The sequence below is a fragment of the Misgurnus anguillicaudatus genome, chromosome 21 (assembly GCF_027580225.2).
Source record: "Misgurnus anguillicaudatus chromosome 21, ASM2758022v2, whole genome shotgun sequence".
Lineage (NCBI taxonomy): Eukaryota > Metazoa > Chordata > Actinopteri > Cypriniformes > Cobitidae > Misgurnus > Misgurnus anguillicaudatus.
Window position 1 is genome coordinate 22,610,617 of NC_073357.2, and position 19,681 is coordinate 22,630,297.

Here is a 19,681-nt window from a genome sequence, read left to right on the forward strand (position 1 = left end):
GATTAATCGCGATTAATCATTTGACAGCCCTAATATTTATACACATGGTACTTCTAAGAAACCAAGGTTGTATATTTCAAACACTGGAAGATGTGGGAGTTAAAAGTTTCATCTATATGTTTTTATAATTTAATAAATAAACATTGGGGGGGGTAATTGCTAGTTTTGATTATTTGGGGGGGTCCTCCCCTGTCCAAACCCCCCTGGAAGTTGATTAGATTAAAACACACCAATACTTCACACCGAATGTATTCATTCATATACACCACGCACTCAATACTTCATTGATTCTTAGAAAAACAGTGCTTTTATTTCTGATATACTGTGAAAAAATAATTACGTAACATTTTTAAAAAATATTGGGGAAAAATCAAAAGGAAATAAAAAACAATAACTTTTGTTGTACATCTGTCATCATTTTTCAGCTACCAAGAACAGTACAGTAAGGTCAACGTTTATTTTCTAAGACACAATTATACAGGATACACACTCCTACCAGCAGAAGAAAAGTATTGGAGCAGGAACGTGAGATAAGTAAATGAACAGATTACATAAAGATTTTCATATACTCACTCGTTTGCATTCACACACGCGCTCACACAAAACTCGCATACCTTGTTTGAAACTACACACACTGCTCTGGCCATTAAGCCGGTTTATAAAGTGAGGGAATATAAAAGTCATGTTTCCTAAGGCCACTCTTTTTGAAGTTTATGTACCCCTTCATGTTTCTTTCAAGTCCTTTGATGGGGGGATGCAAATACTGTCCGGTGGGTTGCGTCACATCTCCCACAGGATTCTCCCCGGCCATCACACAAGTAATAAACATCCAGCATCAAGGCTGAGTGATTGGCAGCTCTCGCTCCGTCATATATCATCACTCAGCCGAGCTACGCGCCACTCTTTGTACCGTACCGAGTCCGAAAGTACCTCCGTGATGTTTGTCCATCATCTTTGCACAATTGAAAACATAACAATACTGCATTGAAAGAGTGCATCACATCGGATGAAGTAAAATAATACTTTAAGTTGGAATTACACACTGGTAAAGTATTTACAGGGCTCATTTGTTTACAAAGTATCGAAATGCAGACGAAGACAAAAACTAGTCGTTGTGACCTCACTGTTCCAAGAACTACTTGTGAGAGATTGTCTTCATCCTCTTGTTCTCATGATCCTCATTGCTTTAATAATGGCATCCTTCAAAATCTGTTGAAAACAGTTCGTAGCCAAAGACCATCTCTGGTCCCCATAAGGTAGTATTTCTTTTTTAATTGGCGGAAAATACTCGCAAGTTAGTTTGTCTGCGTTTGGCACAAATATCAGGTGTGTGTTTGTGTGTGTAAGTGATTGAAAGAGCCTGCAATCTTGAATGCATTTGGGTTACAAGACATAATTCACTCCCAGCCACTCTCAAAGAATTCTTTCCAATTTGATCCTCATCATCTCTTTAAGACGAATGTGATAGCAGCCTGATCTCAGATCAGTAAGGGTGAGTTTGGAGTTACCTAAGGCTGGATCATACATCTGTCGTTCCCAACCCTCTCGCGACCTAATAAATTCGCAAACAACAATAACAAACAAATCTGCATATTTTCTTGTTCGTTGAGGTGAATATCACCTAAATAAAGACTGATACTCTAACGTTGAACCTTTGGTCCAGAATCACTTACAGAAATATGAAGCGAAAAGATTTTCGGTAATATTCAAAACATATGCTCTAGCCTAGTGTGCAAATGAGAGATTACATATCGATTATGAGGGTAATCTAAGCTAGAATACTGGAATGCAGTGCAAACAATGGCCCCACTACAAAAGCACCATGGAAAAGAGTGGGGCATTCTTGTATATGTATATATATACTGTATAGTTTTATATATAATTAATTGTTCTAGTTGTACGATAGCGAACTAAATGGCTGTCATCGACCATGTCTGAAAACTGTTAAGTGGCTTCCTCAAGTGGTCTCCGATGTAAAAATTTTTTTTTTTTAAAGGGTAATGTGTTTTATTGCAATTTAAGAAAGTGCTTTTCTAAATCAGGTCGAATTTGCCTCTTTCCTCGGGGAGGATCGAGAACCTTGCTGCCCCGCTAATGGATTATTCTAACTTGTAGGGTTAGGAACCTGTTTATCGAGGTAGCTCAGCAAGCCGGACAGCTGGTTGACATGTGGAGCGATAAGAATAAATGCTTTTGTCATGAAACACCTCCATATGCTTTGGTTACCAAGAGTATTGGCTACTCCTGTAGCTCATGTGCTCTTCATTTCCCTTGTCAAACTCAAACCTTTATTTGAGAATTAAAATCGGGAAAAAAACTAAATATAATGAAGATGGTTGGGATATGTAGACTAGAGTCTTTTCAACAAAGTTGCACTGAAAAATGAAGTTCTTTGTATTGTAAATGTCCCTCTTTTGCTGTAATGACAGCATGTTAATGGTTTTGGACTTTTGGACGCCGCTGTACATTGTGCAGTTTGTCATTAAATGTTATGTTTTGGCTGTCATAAGCATAAGGGGAGAAATTGAAGAAGCCATTCAAGAGATTTCATACATGCATATCACATGATCATCTCCGGAAAAAAACAACAACAACAACTGTCAGACTATTAGCCTAACAGGCGTCCTTCATTTCTCATTAATAACTGTTTAATAATGCTTTTTCAGAGCATTCACAATTGATCAAACTTTATAAAGATCTTAGATCTTTTCTTTGATTCCAATCTCTCCTGATTGTGACTTTCGCTATCAGCTCCTGGAGCTGGGAAACAAACGCAAAGACTGAGAAATTATTTCCCATTCATCTCTGTTAACACTAAACGTTCTTAGTTTCAGTCGCCCTCCATCTTCATTCATTATCTGTGTATCTGTGTACGTGTGACCGTGAGTGTGTGTACTTATATGGCCGACACGGGCATACCGTAACTATGAAATCGTGACACTTCTCCCTTACACGTGTGTTTGCATCCTCTGTGTGTGTCGGTGGGAATAATCGGAATGCTGGGAAGTGTAGGAGAACCGCGTGGAACTTCCGTATTTCCCGAGTCCAGTCTCCGGGGTTCCTGTACTGCCTCCAGCTCCTACGCTCGGCCCCACGCCGTACATCTCGTACGCCGGCCCACCTTCCAACGGGGCGAGGCTGGGTGGAGCGAAACCCATCCGAAATGTCGGATAGTGTGACGGGTAGCCGTAATTTTCGTATCCTAGCTGAGGGGTAGAGTCCAAGAGGCTGCAGTCAGCGGGAAAGTCGCTAGTCTGCGGACCGGAACCGGGTGGGGGCTGCTGAGACTGCCCGGCGCGGATGAAGGTGTTAAACTGGGCATAGCTGTTGTGCGAGAGTCTGGAGGGAGGGCGAGGATCATAGCAGCCCGCTCGCGACCCTGGGGCCAAGCTGCTCGGTGTTCCTGGACCTGCAGTCGCTCCAGGAGCTCCTGAGCTGCTGCTTACGACCGCAGCGCCCCCTGGCTGGGTCGAGGTGCGATAGTCGGAGTAGTGCATGGATCGGGAGGCTGGACGTCCCTCATCGTGTGTGGAAGCTCGCACGTTGTAGTAGCCGTTTGTTGGGTCCTGCAAGAACAGAAGAGGACATTCAGTGTGCATATTATATTGTACACAATTGATTATACATGTTCTCCTCAACACAGGAGCAGTGTTGGGGGTAACGCATTACAAGTATCACGCATTACGTCATAATATTACTTTTCTGCATTACTTTATAAATGTACACATTAATATTTCAGTTACTTTTTTAAAAAAGTAATGCGAGTTACTTTTTAGTTTAATGAATTAAAAATAAAAGGTAGGGTAACAGATTTGATCCTGAAACATTTTTTGTTATGCTGGTTAAAAGTCTCCTTACATCCTGATAGCAATCACTGTGTTGTTTAAATGTATTTGTAGAAATTTATGTTATCTGTGAAAGGCGTAGGACCAAAAAATGTTCAACAAATCATAGATTTCGGTCCGAACGGACGTTTCCATTTTTGTCCCTCATACGTAAGCGTAATTTGAATGCCAACCGCGCAGCGAGCAGTGTTGCCAGATAGAGTTGATGGTTTCCAGCCCAAAAGTGTTCCAAAACCCGCCCAAACGCACAAAAAACCGCCCAAAATATTTAAATCAACATTTTGGTTTAATTTGATTAGCATTTAGTTATTTTAACTTACACAATTAATGCAACATACTATAGCTAGCGACACCAGAACAGAACCACACTACCAAAATGACATAACTTGTTCACAACAGCTACATTATGCTCCCTCGCCCACACGCACAATGCACTTTTACAGCGTATATTTAAGTGTTTTATGATTATTCAAATACCCAATTCGTTAATAACGTTTTTTATCTATTTATATTATTATTAATAATGTATTTTTACTCTTGATAAATAGGTGTGTGTGAGAGAGAGATCGTAAATAGGCTTACCTTAAGCAGTAAATGCAGAACAATAATAATGGGCTGTTGGTTGTGCGTTAACTTGCAAGGAAGCTGAAGAACACTGTGAACATCTGAACTTTTCAGAACTATGTACAGTCTGGCTAAAGTTCATGGTTCCACAATTGACTAAATGACAGCTGAACATTTGGTTCTGTTCACCTGAAATGCTCCGATAATTCATCCACGGCTCAAACACGTGTAATTGATGTCCGTTTCTCACTCCAGCTGCAGCCTGCGGAGGTCGCGTATGCAGGGTGCATACGTCATCAAGCCTGGTTTATTTTATTTAACTGACCATTACATTCGCAAGGTATAAGCATATTACAACAATTTACTATTAACTAAGAATAAAAGTCAACTTTATAATTGTTAATATTCTAAAACAAGACAGTCGATGACGTATATGGAGCCTAGAAATGCGACCTCCGGAGGCTGAAGCATTCGCATTGAGACACGGCCGATGTGTGACAAGCAACTTATACGTTGCAATCCGGAGTCCGTGTTGCAGAATTTGCAGTGCTATTTTCCGATTTAAAAGGTATTATCCATTTGCTTCAGGCCCGGGTCACTCTCCAACTCCTATCTGTAACATCTTGATTTCCCGCTGAGAGAGCTGGCTGGCTGCCATCACTTGTGATTGGATAAACGCGGACTCATCATCGGCGTGGCGTCAACACAAACACATGCAGTGGGCGTGTGTTTAGTAACGTCATGAAATACATGCACATTTGGGTTTTTTGTTAAATAATAAGCCTATAAAATGCACGTTTCAAACCCGCCCAACTGATCCCAAACCAGCCCAATTTTTGCACAACCGCCCAAGCCAATTTTTACCCGCACAATCAAATTCAAAACCGCCCAATTGGGCGGGAACCCGCCCAATCTGGCAACACTGGCAGCGAGTCCACGCAGACACCATACGTCATCGGCGCGTTCACGTGCGCTCACCTCCTGCCTGTAAACACTGAGAACAACAAACTTTTCTGCTAAATTGACAACCTACACAGGAGGCACAAAACTAAAGGCATCTTTTATAACAACAACAGCAAAAACTGCCTGGATCAGCAAGAGCAAAAACCGAAATGAACATCGGTAACTTTACTGCTTTACCACGAGATGCAAACAGCTGCAGGAGCTGCAAAGGGTCTGAAAGAGTCGTTGCACTGTTTATTTTGGTAAGGTAGGTACGCGATATGTTTGTATTGAGATGGATTCGGATATTCTACTTTGATGAAACATTGTGTTGCTTATGAAATTTGTGTTCGTTTACGGATTAGCGTAACGATATAGTTACTACGTCTACACAACCGAACGTGTGCTTAAACTAATTCTGATGTAAACCAGTTGTTTGGTTATTTTGAAAGTGTTATTCGACTTTGTATGTACTGCAAAGTTTTCTCACTGCTGAATGAGACATGAGATGTGACCGTCTGATCTGTGCGTGTTCATGTGTTTTGAAAGAGGCGTGACTTTGGATGGCGATTTGACCTGAGGGTGGGATCGGGATTTCATTGCTAGGCGGCTACCGTTAGCATTTTTCAAAATGTGTAACCCTACCTTTAAGTGTTGCACTGCCCCCTATTTATAGTAATAGGAGTGCCCAATCATGTTATATATGCAATATCTTGGGAAAAACGGTGTCGTTTTAAGATTAAATATGTATTCCAGTCTGAGCCGCTGGTGCACGTAGCACAGACATGCTTTTTGTAACCCAGGTCCTTTGCCAGTCCCGTTCTCCTTTTTCCACCATGTGCTTAAAGGATGTCTATGTTTTTCGCATACAGAGAAGGTAACAACGGCTTCTCTAATTGGTGGATCTCCCTTATAGTAAGACAACATGGTAATTGTAGTTCTGCATTGTCGATACTACTACTAAGTATATACACTGTCAATGAACGCCAAATGAAAAGAAAATTGAACTGATTCTGGATCCAGACTCAATAGCATGTTTTTGTTAAACAAAGCTCTGTACTTTTCATCCCTCTGTAAGCTGAGGGTTCGGCTATTCACCTTGAGCTCATAGTCCTGGCGTGTGTCCAGCGTGTCACTGCGCAGCTCCTGTTTGAGGTCTATGTCATCTTTAAAAGGCTGGGAGGAAGGAGAGAGGGTCACAGAAGGTAAAAACTAAATCATAAACGACAAGAAAGCAACAAAGACGGGGAGAGGGGATGCAACATAAGAGGGTAAGAGGAAAACCAACAGGAGATAAGGAGCAGAAAAAATAAGAATATGAAGGAGGAGAGGGAGGTTAAAAGAGAAAAAGGATTAAATTCAGCTTTTACAATATTATTTCGAATCAATTGGAAGTCAAGGTGGTTAATGCAATTTTCTGCTCTGCGTTTGGGAAATTTTAGCAATTTAGTAAGAAAGCATTAATTGTGTTATGAGCGAAGCAAAATGAATTATAATGACAAGTAAAAATATATAGCTCAAATGTTACTGTCACAATTAGCAGTTAAAATTACGTGAATGTTTCCATGTTTTTATTGACTTATTTAGCCTATATTAACCACTAATAACATCTGTGCCCCTGTAAAATGTATCAAATTTGTAACATGTTAGAATATTCACAAGACACGTCACAATGATCACTGGCAAAATACTTCACAGGTGAAAAAAGTGCAGTAAAAATACACTTTAAAGGGACACTCCACCTCTTTTGAAAATCTGATCACCCTCCAGCTCCCCTGGAGCCAAACACCTGTCTTGTTACCATTCTGGAATCCACTCAGCCGATCTCCAGGTCTGGCGGGACCACTTTTAGCATAGCTTAGCATAATTCATTGATTCTGATAAGACCATTAGCATCACGCTCACTCAAAAACAACCAAAAAGTGTTTTAATATTTTTCCTATTTAAAACTTGACTATTCTGTAGTTACATTGTGTACTAAGACCGACGAAAAAGTAAAAGTTGCGATTTCCTAGGCCGATATGGCTAGGAACTATACTCTCATTCTGGGGTAATAATCAAGGACTTTGCTGATGTAACATGATGTAACAGGCGCAATGATATTACTCAGCGCCTGAAAATAGTCTTCCGCTATTAGGGGACTATTTCAGGGGCTGCATAATATCATTGCGCCTGCTGCAGGTTATTTTTGAGCATGATGCCAATGGTCTAACCAGATCCAATGGACTATGCTAAGCTATGCCAAAAGTGATACCACCAGACACAGAGATCGGCCGAATGGACTCCACAATGGCAAATATCAAATGCTCAACTCTAGGGGAGCTGGAAAACTAGCATATTTTCCAAAAAAGTGGAGTGTCCCTTTAAGTACACTTACATAATGTATTTAATACTAGATACTACTTTGTACCTAATAAACAAAAAAATGCCTTTACGTACTTCTGAAGATAAACTTAAGAAGATCTAAGTGTACTGAACTCTGCTATTGTAAAACACAGTGAATAAGAACTAAAATGTGCTTTTAACATGCTATCTCTGTATTTCAAAAAAGTATTTAGTTATAACTTGTAGTTCACTTGAATGCACCTTTTGGACGCTTTTAAATATACTTACAAATCATATTATGTGTGTGTTTTTGTGTGTGTATACCTGGTAATTATCACGTTGTGGCCCCACAACGATAGGAATACCAGTAAATTTGTGACCTCATGGGGACATTTTGAGGTCCCCATGAGGAAACAGGCTTATAAATCAAACAGAATATATAAAAATGAAGAGTTTGGTTCCAAAACGCGATAAACGGCATTTAAAAAAATGAGTTACTATCAAAATCAGTATTATATCAGGTCAGTATTTAAAAGCAAATTCTTCATTTTATGCAAAATACAATATCCGCCGTGTTATTCTGTCATCTTTTCTCCCTTTTTTCCCAAAACACAATAAAACGCCACTCCTCCTTTTCTGCAGAATGAAATAAATCCGTTCCACAAATTACAGCGCACCATTCCACGCATTGTAAACAAACAATGGCGGCGCTTTGAGTACACAGAATCCTAGTTTTCCTCATCCACTTTGTACTTTTTGATCAACAAGCAAACCAAACAAAATAATACTTTAATAGCATTGATAAATCTGTGGTGGTTTTCTTTGATCTGAAAGAAACGCAAGCCATCAACATCTAATAATTTACACAAGAGGCACTTGGGAGCCGGTTGCTTGTTCTCACATGGCAGCATCAAGCTTCTGTTTTGCTAACACATTGACCCAAGGGGTTCTTATGGTAAACTTTACATTATTTTACTCAAAGTCCACGAAAATCGAGCAGGACCAAAACATTTTACAGCTGATTGCTGTAAAAAATGTTAAGCGACGGCGTCCCAAATAACCGCAGCAATGACTATATGACAAAGTAGTGTTTTGGTTAATGCCATTATTGTTTCTTTTTTAAATTAGTGAATACCACTGTTTAACTAAATGAATATGCACATTTATATATTGATTCAATAGATTTATAGCATTTTGAAAAAATAATTCGTTTTTATAATAAATCTTTGAAAATCAAGTTATGGATTTGAATTTTTTATGTTTTTATAACCTAAAGATGCTAAGTGAAAGTTTGTAACAGAAAATAGTGTTTTTTATCTTGTCACTTTCTTGGTATAGAAAACAAAACAAAACATTGTTTTTACCAAAATTAGTCAAAATGGATTTATTGCGTTTTGGAACCAAACTCTTCAAATGTATTTATCATTATTTATATGTGCTGCTAAGGACTTAATTTGGACAACCTAAAAATGGCTGGGTTATTTTTGACCCATAATGGGCAAATATTGGACAGAACACACTGCTGGGTTAAAATGTACCCAATGCTGGGTTGTTTTAACCCAACTGCTGGGTTATTATACCCAATGGTTGCATAACAACAACCCGACATCATTTTTAACCCACCATATGTTCTGTCCAATATTTACCCATTATGGGTAAAAAATAACCCAGTCAGTTTTTAGAGTTAAGGTGTTTTTTTATATTTTGTTTTTTTGCACCCTCAGATTCCAAATTTTAAATATTAATTTTAAATATAATTTTTATATATGTCAAATATTGTCCTATCCTAACAAACCATACATCATGGAAAGCTTATTTATTCAGCTTTCAGATGATGTATAAATCTTCATTTAAAAAAAAAGTACCCTTATGATTGGTTTTGTTGTCCTAAACATGCATTATTTCCAATGTAACTATGTATGATAATATTCTTTTTATATAATACACTTGATTACTTCTCACATGATTTTCATGTTTCCCTTTCTGCATTTTACAAGACTGTTAAGTCTTAATTCAGAATCATTACAATTGTATAGCATTGTCGATGAATCGATTAAGCAGTTGTAAGATACTAAACTGTTGATGAGATACTGTTTATGTGACTGAAATCAACTCCAAATTTTTGAATGCGATACTAAATAATTCAAAGAAAATGTTTTGTTTGTTTTAAGAAAAGAAATACCTTTACATAAGGGCTACTTATATTAAACAATTATTGTCTTGTGCCATTTCATGTCAACCTCAAAATCATCCTAGAGTTTCTGCTGTGTACTGTTATGTGTACTCACAGAGTACATGGCTTTAACCATGCGTGTCGCCGTGGAGACGCTGGCCGAGTCTTCCTCCAGGCTGTGGGTCTCTTTGTTTATGGTCTCTACCTTGATATCTGGCTTACCGAGTGTGACCCCTCGACGACCTGGAAAATAAACATTCCAGTACACATCTGATTTATGGAGGTCCTAAAATGCGTTATGATGGGTTTTTTTACATCAACTGTTTGCCTTGGGTTTTAAAATGATTAATGCTTTTGCTTCTGTATGGTCAAGGACAAACTTTCGATGGTGCTGCCAATATACAATTTTTACTAAAATAAATAAATGTTATAATTTAATGGGTGTATGCAAACTAAATGTCAGTCGGTTTTGATTACTTACTTCCTTTGCGTTGTCTGTATAAGAACAGCACAAGTGCTAGTAAACACAGGAGAAGCAGAATGAAACAGCCTACAGTGCCACCTGCAATAATCCCCACTGGCACTATTTCTGAAGGAAAAAAGAGCAGAGAAAGAGTTAAAAACCTCAGTGTACCGGTGTTCTGTCGATTTTGCTACCTCCCATAGAAAACATACTAACCCAACCCCTAAACCCAACCCCTCCCCTACCTAACACCTAAACGATGGGTAGGATAAAATGTCAAAACACTGGTTTATTTGAAAGAAGGCAGGAGAGAAAGAGAGAGAGTGAGAGACAGAGAGAGAGACAGAGAGATATAAAGTAGTTTTAGGATAAAACTGGTTCTCAAACTGGGGTCCGGGGCCCCCAGGGGGGCCACTAGATGGTGCCAGGGGGACCCCAGTTTTATGACATTTAATAAAATACAGTCATTTATCATGAATTCTGTGTAATTACACCTAAAAAAAATAAGGATACTAACCAACAGCACTACTTTGTTTAACTTAATATGTTTTGTTTAATTAAAATGTTAAATTTTAGAACAGTTTTTTCATAAATTTTCTTTGGGGGGGCCGCGAAGGAATGCACTGTACACAAGGGGGGCCGCACGCGGAAAAAGTTTGAGAACCACTGCAATAGAGCATCTTTAGGATGTGGTGGAACGGGAGCTTCGTGCCCTGGATGTGCATCCCACAAATCTCCAACAACTGCAAGATGCTATTCTATCAATATGAGCCAACATTTCTAAAGAATGTGTTCCTAATAATCCTTTAGGTGAGTGTATAGACCAAGGCACTTTTTGTACCCGGCTGTAAACCGGGTTTTTTTTCTGCTGTAAAGTTGGCATTTTAACATGAGGGTCTATGGGATTAAGCAGCCAGTCGATGAAATGCAGTTTAAGTCACTTCCGTGTTGGCTTCACGATATAGATCGGAAAGTCGCCTCTTGTATATAACATGTATCAGACTGGAACCTCTGTCCAGTCTGATTGTGTGACACAAGCATGTTAAAAGAGAAAATTATATCTAGAAATTCGAGTATGTTGCATGAACCCTCACTAATCTCTTTCAGCGTGATGATCATGGTCCCAGGTCCGAATGAATTCCATGCAGTGCAGTTGTATGTAGACTCAAAGTCTGACTCCATGACGTTGTTGATGCTTAATGTGGACAGAACCGCTCCACCCTGAGAGGTCAGTTTGCTTTGTTCCACTGTGTACCGCTCGGACAGGGTCCCCTTCTCCTTTTCCCACACATTCTCCTTCCAGGCCCACACCTGCACATGCACACAGATGATCATGATCAAAATTTTTTACATTTCAAATATATATCAGTAAAACACTTCTGGGAAGCCCGCAGTAATAAAGAACATTTTGTTTCAAGCTTCAGAAAATATATAAAAAAATATAAAAAAAAACACTAAATGTACAAAAAAGTATTTGGATCCCAATTATCAAAATATAACACAGAATATTCATGTTATCAAATGAAATAAGTCATAATATACACTTTAAAAAGTGAAAGTTGGATCAAAATAAATAAATCAGCTTATATGTTTAAGTGATAAACACTTTAAGTGACACTTTTTCGTGACACTGACACGTTTTTCCGCCTTTCGCATGAATATGTCACGTATTCCTGTCTACGTGTTACTGTCACGTATTTGTTACTCAACTGTTTTGTCCTATTTTCTTACCATTGTCGCCTCGGTTTAGGGTTAGATTTACATAAAATGACATCCTTACCCAAACCCAACTCTAATTCTAATGCCAGGCGACAATGGTTTAAAAATCATAAAATATAAAAAATAAATCATGAAAAAAAGTTGAAACCAATACTTATAGTGACATCCAAACGCAAACACCAAATCTAACCCTAAACCGAAGCGCCAATGGCAAGAAAATAGGACAAAACAGCCGAGCAACAAACACGCGACAGCGACACGCAAACAGAAACACGCGACATAAAAGGCGGAAAAACGTGATAGTGAAACTCACAAATAGGTACATAATTTCGTGATACAGGCTTGCGTCGTGCCACATTACCACTTTGGGTGTGCATTATTTACGAATAATTCAATGGCCTGCCATCAGTTATTCCTTACATAAATGCTAGGTAATGCCTAAAAATAAATGCCATTAAAATAATACATATATTTAATATAAAATATATAAATATACATATAAAACTCTGCTTTTTAATTTTTTGTCAAAACATGTTTATTATTATATTATCATGTTTTTATTGTGTTTTATTGTGCTACTTAGCTGTATTTTTTATTGATGAAGGGTTAAATAAATAAAAAAAATTGCAGTTTGACATTAATTGGACTATACACAATCAAAAAAACGAGATTTTTTTATCTGGTTTTGAAACCAAATTCTTCATATATATATTTAAAAGGCACTGACATGTCCTACTTGCAAATGGACTAAAAATAAAACCGTACATAATCTGTACATTAATGGAGCAGATTCATTTAAAAAATTTAGGTTTTAAAAAGCATATGCAGATGCATAAAATATACCTGAACTGTATCTGTTTCTCATAGCCCACCCACACACACATATTTCACACAAGTAATGGGATAAATGGCCTTCCCGTGCTTCAACATGGCATTGGGTAGTGGCGAGAAAGCACAGGTTCGCCTTTGAAAGCCAGTAAAAACCATTGTATTATTCATGTTGAGCTGTGAAAATATTTAAAAATGCATACCTCCACATGTTCACGGTAAGCCTTCATTTACCTTACAAGCTAAGACATTTGAAAAGGCCACAGCATGAAAAGGAATGACTGCTCTGTTCTTATATTTCATATTTTATAAATCCCATTTTAGAGACACATTGGGGCCTTAGCTGCAAGTCACTCTAAATCAGAATCACTTGTATGTCTTGAGAAGGGTTGGCTTTGAAAGCCATCTGTACCTGGTTTAAAATAACACTCCCTGTTCGATTATCACACACAGTAACAGTTTGTGCAAACAACAAAAACACTTTAACAGCTGGGTGCTTACAATAGAAAGCACGGGTAACATATTCTGTATCTCATATTTCCCCACACAATTTCAAACATTTTTTTTGAAAGGTGCAAATTGACAAGTGTTGTGAATAAAGTTTAATTTTACCCAGAATATTCCAATAAGTTTTCAAACACCAAAGCTGAGTTTGAGTTGTTACCTCATAGCTCCGGAGACATACATTCTCAATTATATCAGCCTCAGATCTTTCTCCTAAAATGTTCTTTGTCCAAATAAAATCATGCATTAAAAATAAGGAGCTTTAAAGTAGATGTTGTTAGTAAAGCATACCATGCAGTGTTTTAAAATTTAATGAGAAATATTTCAGTTCAAATTTGGTTTGTGAGGAAATCTAAGCGCAGTTTAAAACATTGTTCTCTTTTCAACCTCTAGAAAAGACATACGTGAGATTCATCTGAGAGGGAGACGAGCAAAAGCTCTTCATCTCTCCATCTAATCCCACTGATGACAAACAAGTGAGATATTAAAGCTCCACTGTGTAGGATCTACTCCCATCTAGCGGTGAAATTCAATGACAACCAACTGAATATTACTTTCTAGCCCCCCCATTCGGAACGCGTTTTAACTTGTACGGTGGCCCGGCCATGTCATGCCAAGGTTAACATGGCTTCCAGTAGCTACAAAGCAAAAGCAATGAAAAAAATGAACAATTTGCAATGTCCTTTGCCTGTGATCCGTCAAAGCACACAGATTTATGTTAAACATGGAAAAAGTCTGATTGTCATGATATGTCCGCTTAAAATCACATACAAAAAGCAACCATAAACGTAGCTTAGACACTAATTTTTCATCGACGTGAGGAAAAATATCACAGGGGCTGTTTCACTTGGTATTAAGATGTGTTTTCATCGATCGGATCACAAGTGGACGAGAGAGACACATCACGTTTACATTTGGTATTTAAATCCGTCTCTTTTTGTTCATTTTCGACTGCTTCTCTCCAGATTACTGAGGTGATGGTCTGTGGACGAGTCACTTGTAAGAGCTTAATCAGATATTGGTGAAATTAGATCGCTCAACTTTCACACGCTTGTAAAATGAAACGAAAGACGCGCAGATCAGCGGCGTTAGTTTTATCAATGAAAGGCTAAAAATAGGGCTGTCACCGTGTGTTTGTGCTAGAGGTCAGAAAAGATTTAAAACATTTATCTCAGTACCTCAGATTACATAAATGGGCGGAGAGACGGCGTGTGGCTGTTCGAACACATTAAACCACATGCGTGTTTACACTAACAAGTGTTATGCATAACCATGCTATAGTTAGCCAAGGAACTATAAAACTTCAAGTTTACAACATAGACTGTATATAGATGTAAACGAATATGCTGAATTACCTGTGGAGAAGATAGAAAGTAGGCACCTTGGTGTCCCTTGAGCCCCATCTTGGAAAACTAACATTACTCCAATATTGACCTTGGTCTTGTTGTTTTTTTCTGTCGCGTTGTCGTTTTAAATCCCCGTTTCGCTTCCTTGGCGACGTGTTTTAATGTCCTCGAAAATAGGTCTTCAACAGGCTTTCAAATCTCCCTCAAATCAAAGCATTAGAACGCGGGATCATCACGGTGTGCAGCTGTTGTTGAATCAGAAGGATTCAGTCTACACAGGTCCCATATGCGGGCTGCATACATCATCAAGCCTGGTTTATTTAAATTAACTGAGCATTACATTCGCAAGTCATAAGCATATTACATCAATTTACAATTAACTAAGAATAATTGTCAGCTTTATAATTGTTAATATTCTGAAATAAGACTGTCTTGATGACGTATAACGCCTAAACATGAACCTCGGGAGGCTTCAGCTAGCAGCCAGCGTGAGTGTAGTCTGAAAGCGCGAAAGGCGGAGCTTGAATTTCAGGAATGTCCCTCGTCGGGGAATGTATTTCAAAGATGGAGGCACAACATGGATTCAGCCAGAGAGCGATTCGACGGGATGTATTTTAAATAGCAGATTCTACACTTACGAGAATACTTTGATTAGTGGGTGGAAGTAATTACACATGAATGAGCACATACTTTTGAAAGAAAACATGGGTTTTGCTAAGAATTAACTCAAAAAAGTACACAGTGTAGCTTTAAAGAAATTTAACTGGGATTTTTCTTTCACACATGAAAAGTTTAAACGTTAAAAACTGTTTTTGTGAGTCTCTGGATAAAAACATCTTGTAAATGCCTCAAATAAATATCAGGATGAACTTACAATTTTGTCTGGGGGAGGGGTGCTGGCAATAAAACACTTGACTTCTCCCCTTTCTCCTCGACCTGCATACTGGACTGGTTCACTTGAGATAATAGGTGGTCCTGAATAAAGAGAGAAATTCATTACCAACACAAAGAAATAATGAAGACTATATTTATTTAAAGTTTGCCATAGTTTAGCAAAACTTTATTCTGTTCTATCCCATTCTATCATATTCTCTTTTATCGTTTTCTATTCTATTATTTTCTATTCTATTCTATTCTATTTTATTCTATTATTTTCTATTCTATTCTATTATTTTCTATTCTATTCTATTTTATCCCATCCTATCATATTCTCTTCTATCATTTTCTATTTTATTATTTTCTATTCTATTCTATTCTATTCTATTCTATTCTATTCTATTCTATTCTATTCTATTCTATTCTATTATTTTCTATTCTATTCTATTCTATTCTATTATATTATATTATATTATATTATTTTCTATTCTATTCTATTCTATTATTTTATATTTTATTATTTTTCATTCTATTATTTTTCATTCTATTCTATTCTATTATTTTCTATTCTATTATTTTTCATTCTATTCTATTATTTTCTATTATTTTCTATTCTATTCTATTATTTTCTATTATATTATTTTTCATTCTATTCTATTCTATTCTATTCTATTTTATTCTATTATTTTCTATTCTATTATTTTTCATTCTATTCTATTATTTTCTATTCTATTATTTTTCATTCTATTCTATTATTTTCTATTATTTTCTATTCTATTCTATTATTTTCTATTATATTATTTTTCATTCTATTCTATTCTATTCTATTCTATTCTATTCTATTTTATTCTATTATTTTCTATTCTATTATTTTTCATTCTATTCTATTCTATTCTATTCTATTCTATTCTATTCTATTCTATTCTATTATTTTTCATTCTATTCTATTATTTTCTATTCTATTATTTTCCATTCTATTCTATTCTATTCAATTTTTTCCTATTCTATTATTTTCCATTCTATTCTATTCTATTATTTTCAATTCTATTCTATTATTTTCTATTCTATTTTATCCCATCCTATCATATTCTCTTCTATCATTTTCTATTTTATTATTTTCTATTCTATTCTATTCTATTATTTTCTATTCTATTCTATTCTATTCTGTTCTATTCTATTCTATTCTATTATATTATATTATTTTCTATTCTATTCTATTCTATTATTTTATATTCTATTATTTTTCATTCTATTATTTTTCATTCTATTCTATTATTTTCTATTCTATTCTATTATTTTCTATTATATTATTTTTCATTCTATTCTATTCTATTCTATTCTATTTTATTCTATTATTTTCTATTCTATTATTTTTCATTCTATTCTATTATTTTCCATTCTATTCTATTATTTTCTATTCTATTATTTTTCATTCTATTCTATTCTATTCTATTCTATTCTATTCTATTCTATTCTATTCTATTATTTTTCATTCTATTCTATTATTTTCTATTCTATTATTTTCCATTCTATTCTATTCTATTCAATTTTTTCCTATTCTATTATTTTCCATTCTATTCTATTCTATTATTTTCAATTCTATTCTATTATTTTCTATTCTATAATTTTTCTATTATATTATTTACCATTCTATTCTATTATTTTCTATTCTATGATTTTCTATTCTATTATTTTCCATTCTATTCTATTTTATTATTTTCTATTCTATTATTTTCTATTCTATTCTATTCTATTCTATTATATTATTTTCTATTATATTATTTTTCATTCTATTCTATTATTTTCTATTCTATTCTATTCTATACTATTATTTTCCATTCTATTCTATTATTTTCCATTCTATTCTATTATTTTCTCTTTTATTATTTTCTATTCTATTCTAGTGGTCTGTTGAATGCTTTATACTGATTGGTTGAGAAATGTTCCACAGGTGTGAATTTTTTTTCCATAAAACGCACACCTAACCTGTCAAATGTCTTAAAATAACCACCAGAGAAAAGTTTGTGGTAACAAAGCTGAATAATTGACATCACCTAGGGTGTGCATTATTTTTTAATAATTCAACAAGCCGTCATAAATTATTCCTTAGATATTATATATTATATATTATATATGTAGTTTATTTTTATGTAAACCTGCTTTGAAACAGTACAAAATTGTAAAAAAGCGCTATATAAATAAAAAGTAGCTTACTAAATAGGCTAAGATAAGGGGGCGTTTTCCCAGACAAGGCTTAAGTCTGAGACAAGACTAAAATGCTTGTTTGAGCTGATAGCAGCTTTCACCAACATATCTTACATATTTATATATTTTATTATATATGTTTTTACCAACATATCAGTGCCATTGTTTGTCTTAAGACCCTGCCTGGAAACTGCCCCCTAGACTATTATGTAACTTACATTATTGGTATACAGTGTTGGGGGTAATGCATTACAAGTAACGTGCATTACGTAATAATATTACTTTTCTGAAGTAAGACGTAAAGAAATGCATTACTTTTTAAATGTACACATTAATATTTGAGTTACTTTTTCAAAAAAGTAATGCAAGTTACTTTTTTTGTTTAATTAATTTGATTAAAAAATTATGTACTGAATTAAACTAAACATAGTCACGTAGAATTACGCACTCTTATGCGTGCGCGCCTTAGCGGAAACAGTTTGAATCAGAAACGGAGATGGTAGGCGCTTGACATTTTTGCGATGGAAATACGCGATTTCTGACTGCAGAAGTTCTCAGTCATAAAAACACCTGCAAGGCCTGAAAGAGATCAAGCCTTAGCCAAGTAAGAAAAAGCAACGCAAAAGTAACTTAAAAGTAATGTAAGTATTACTTTCCATAAAAAGCGCAATTAGTTACTTTTTTGGGGAGTAACTTAATATTGTAATGCATTACTTTTAAAAGTAACTTTCCCCAACACTGTTGGTATATATGCATGTATCAGTATGTCTCACATTCTTAAATTGAAGAAAGCACACCCTTCCTAATATTAATACAATGATTAATGAAAACAGGTACGATACACAGTTCTACCCCTTCACGTGTTTGAACCAAATATACAGTATGTCCTAGGGCTCTACTGACCATTAACGGTGAGTGTGACTTCTGTCTCTCCCACTCCGATCCTGGGCACAATGGCCTTACAGACATACTGACCAGCATCATCTTGACTTACTGACTTCAGATGGAGCTGATTATTATTACTCAACACCTGTAAGGGAAAAAGAAAGGGAAATGCTGATAAATGAGTGACATTAGCTAAAAACAGCAGGGGGATAAGAGATGGAATGCGTATAAGCACAATTCTGCTGGGTTATTGGGTTGACCCAAAGCTGGGTAAATATTATACAGAACATGTGTTGGGTTATTAAATAAACCTTTGCAACCATGAGTTGAAAAAACCCAGCATAGGTTTATTTAATAACCCAACATGTGTTCTTGCCAATATTTACCCAGCATTGGATTAAAAATAACCCAGCAGAATTTAGAGTGTGTTGAAATTAAGAGAAGATTGTAACAGAATAGATCCTTATAAAGAGAGCTGCTCACCATGCTGGAACCCTTTTTTGTCCATGTAAGTGTGAGAGGAGGATTTCCAGCCCACTTGCAGTTTAGAGTAACATCTGAATCTAGATCCACTGTGACCGGTTTAGGCTCAACCACCAAGATAGGACCAACTGCATTTTGAGAAACAGAGATTTTTGTATTTTTACAATTTATATGATTGAATAAGAATATTTAATATAAGTGCTATTATATTTATATCAACAGCAGACCGAGTGAAATGTTAAGAAAATTCACCCAAAATTGATACTTACAGTGGACGTCGACTAGTATGCTGACGTTGGTGCTGCCCACAGCATTGAACACTTGACAGGACACAGGCTCGGTGAAGAATGAGTGGTCAGCTTTGGTGACAAATACACTCTCTCTTGCACCCTGAATGACCACCCCTCCCTTTGCCCACCTGGTAAAACCAAAAGAAATTCAGGCAGTCAGAAGAAAATACATAGAGAAAACCCCATGAAACACATAAAGTAATGTGATAAAAATGACTGAATAATGTTAAAAA

At 36.1% G+C, this 19,681-nt stretch overlaps 1 protein-coding gene across 3 annotated transcripts in view; it reads right to left on the reverse strand.

Annotated features, from left to right (window-relative positions):
* Positions 1–284: 284 nt before the first annotated feature.
* Positions 285–19,681, reverse strand: part of kirrel1a (kirre like nephrin family adhesion molecule 1a) — a 40,513-nt gene continuing 21,116 nt past the window's right edge. The window contains exons 7-15 of one of the 3 annotated variants that reach the window (XM_055197116.2): positions 19,428–19,576; positions 19,159–19,286; positions 18,694–18,820; positions 15,584–15,684; positions 11,407–11,623; positions 10,331–10,438; positions 9,965–10,092; positions 6,450–6,563; positions 285–3,566 (exon numbers count right to left, since the gene is read on the reverse strand). In XM_055197116.2, the coding sequence (XP_055053091.2) occupies positions 2,949–3,566; positions 6,450–6,563; positions 9,965–10,092; positions 10,331–10,438; positions 11,407–11,623; positions 15,584–15,684; positions 18,694–18,820; positions 19,159–19,286; positions 19,428–19,576 (1,690 nt within the window). In that variant the 3' untranslated portion in view covers positions 285–2,948. The remainder of the gene's footprint in view (positions 3,567–6,449; positions 6,564–9,964; positions 10,093–10,330; positions 10,439–11,406; positions 11,624–15,583; positions 15,685–18,693; positions 18,821–19,158; positions 19,287–19,427; positions 19,577–19,681) is intronic. The other 2 variants (XM_055197119.2, XM_055197126.2) reach the window with 2 other exon arrangements.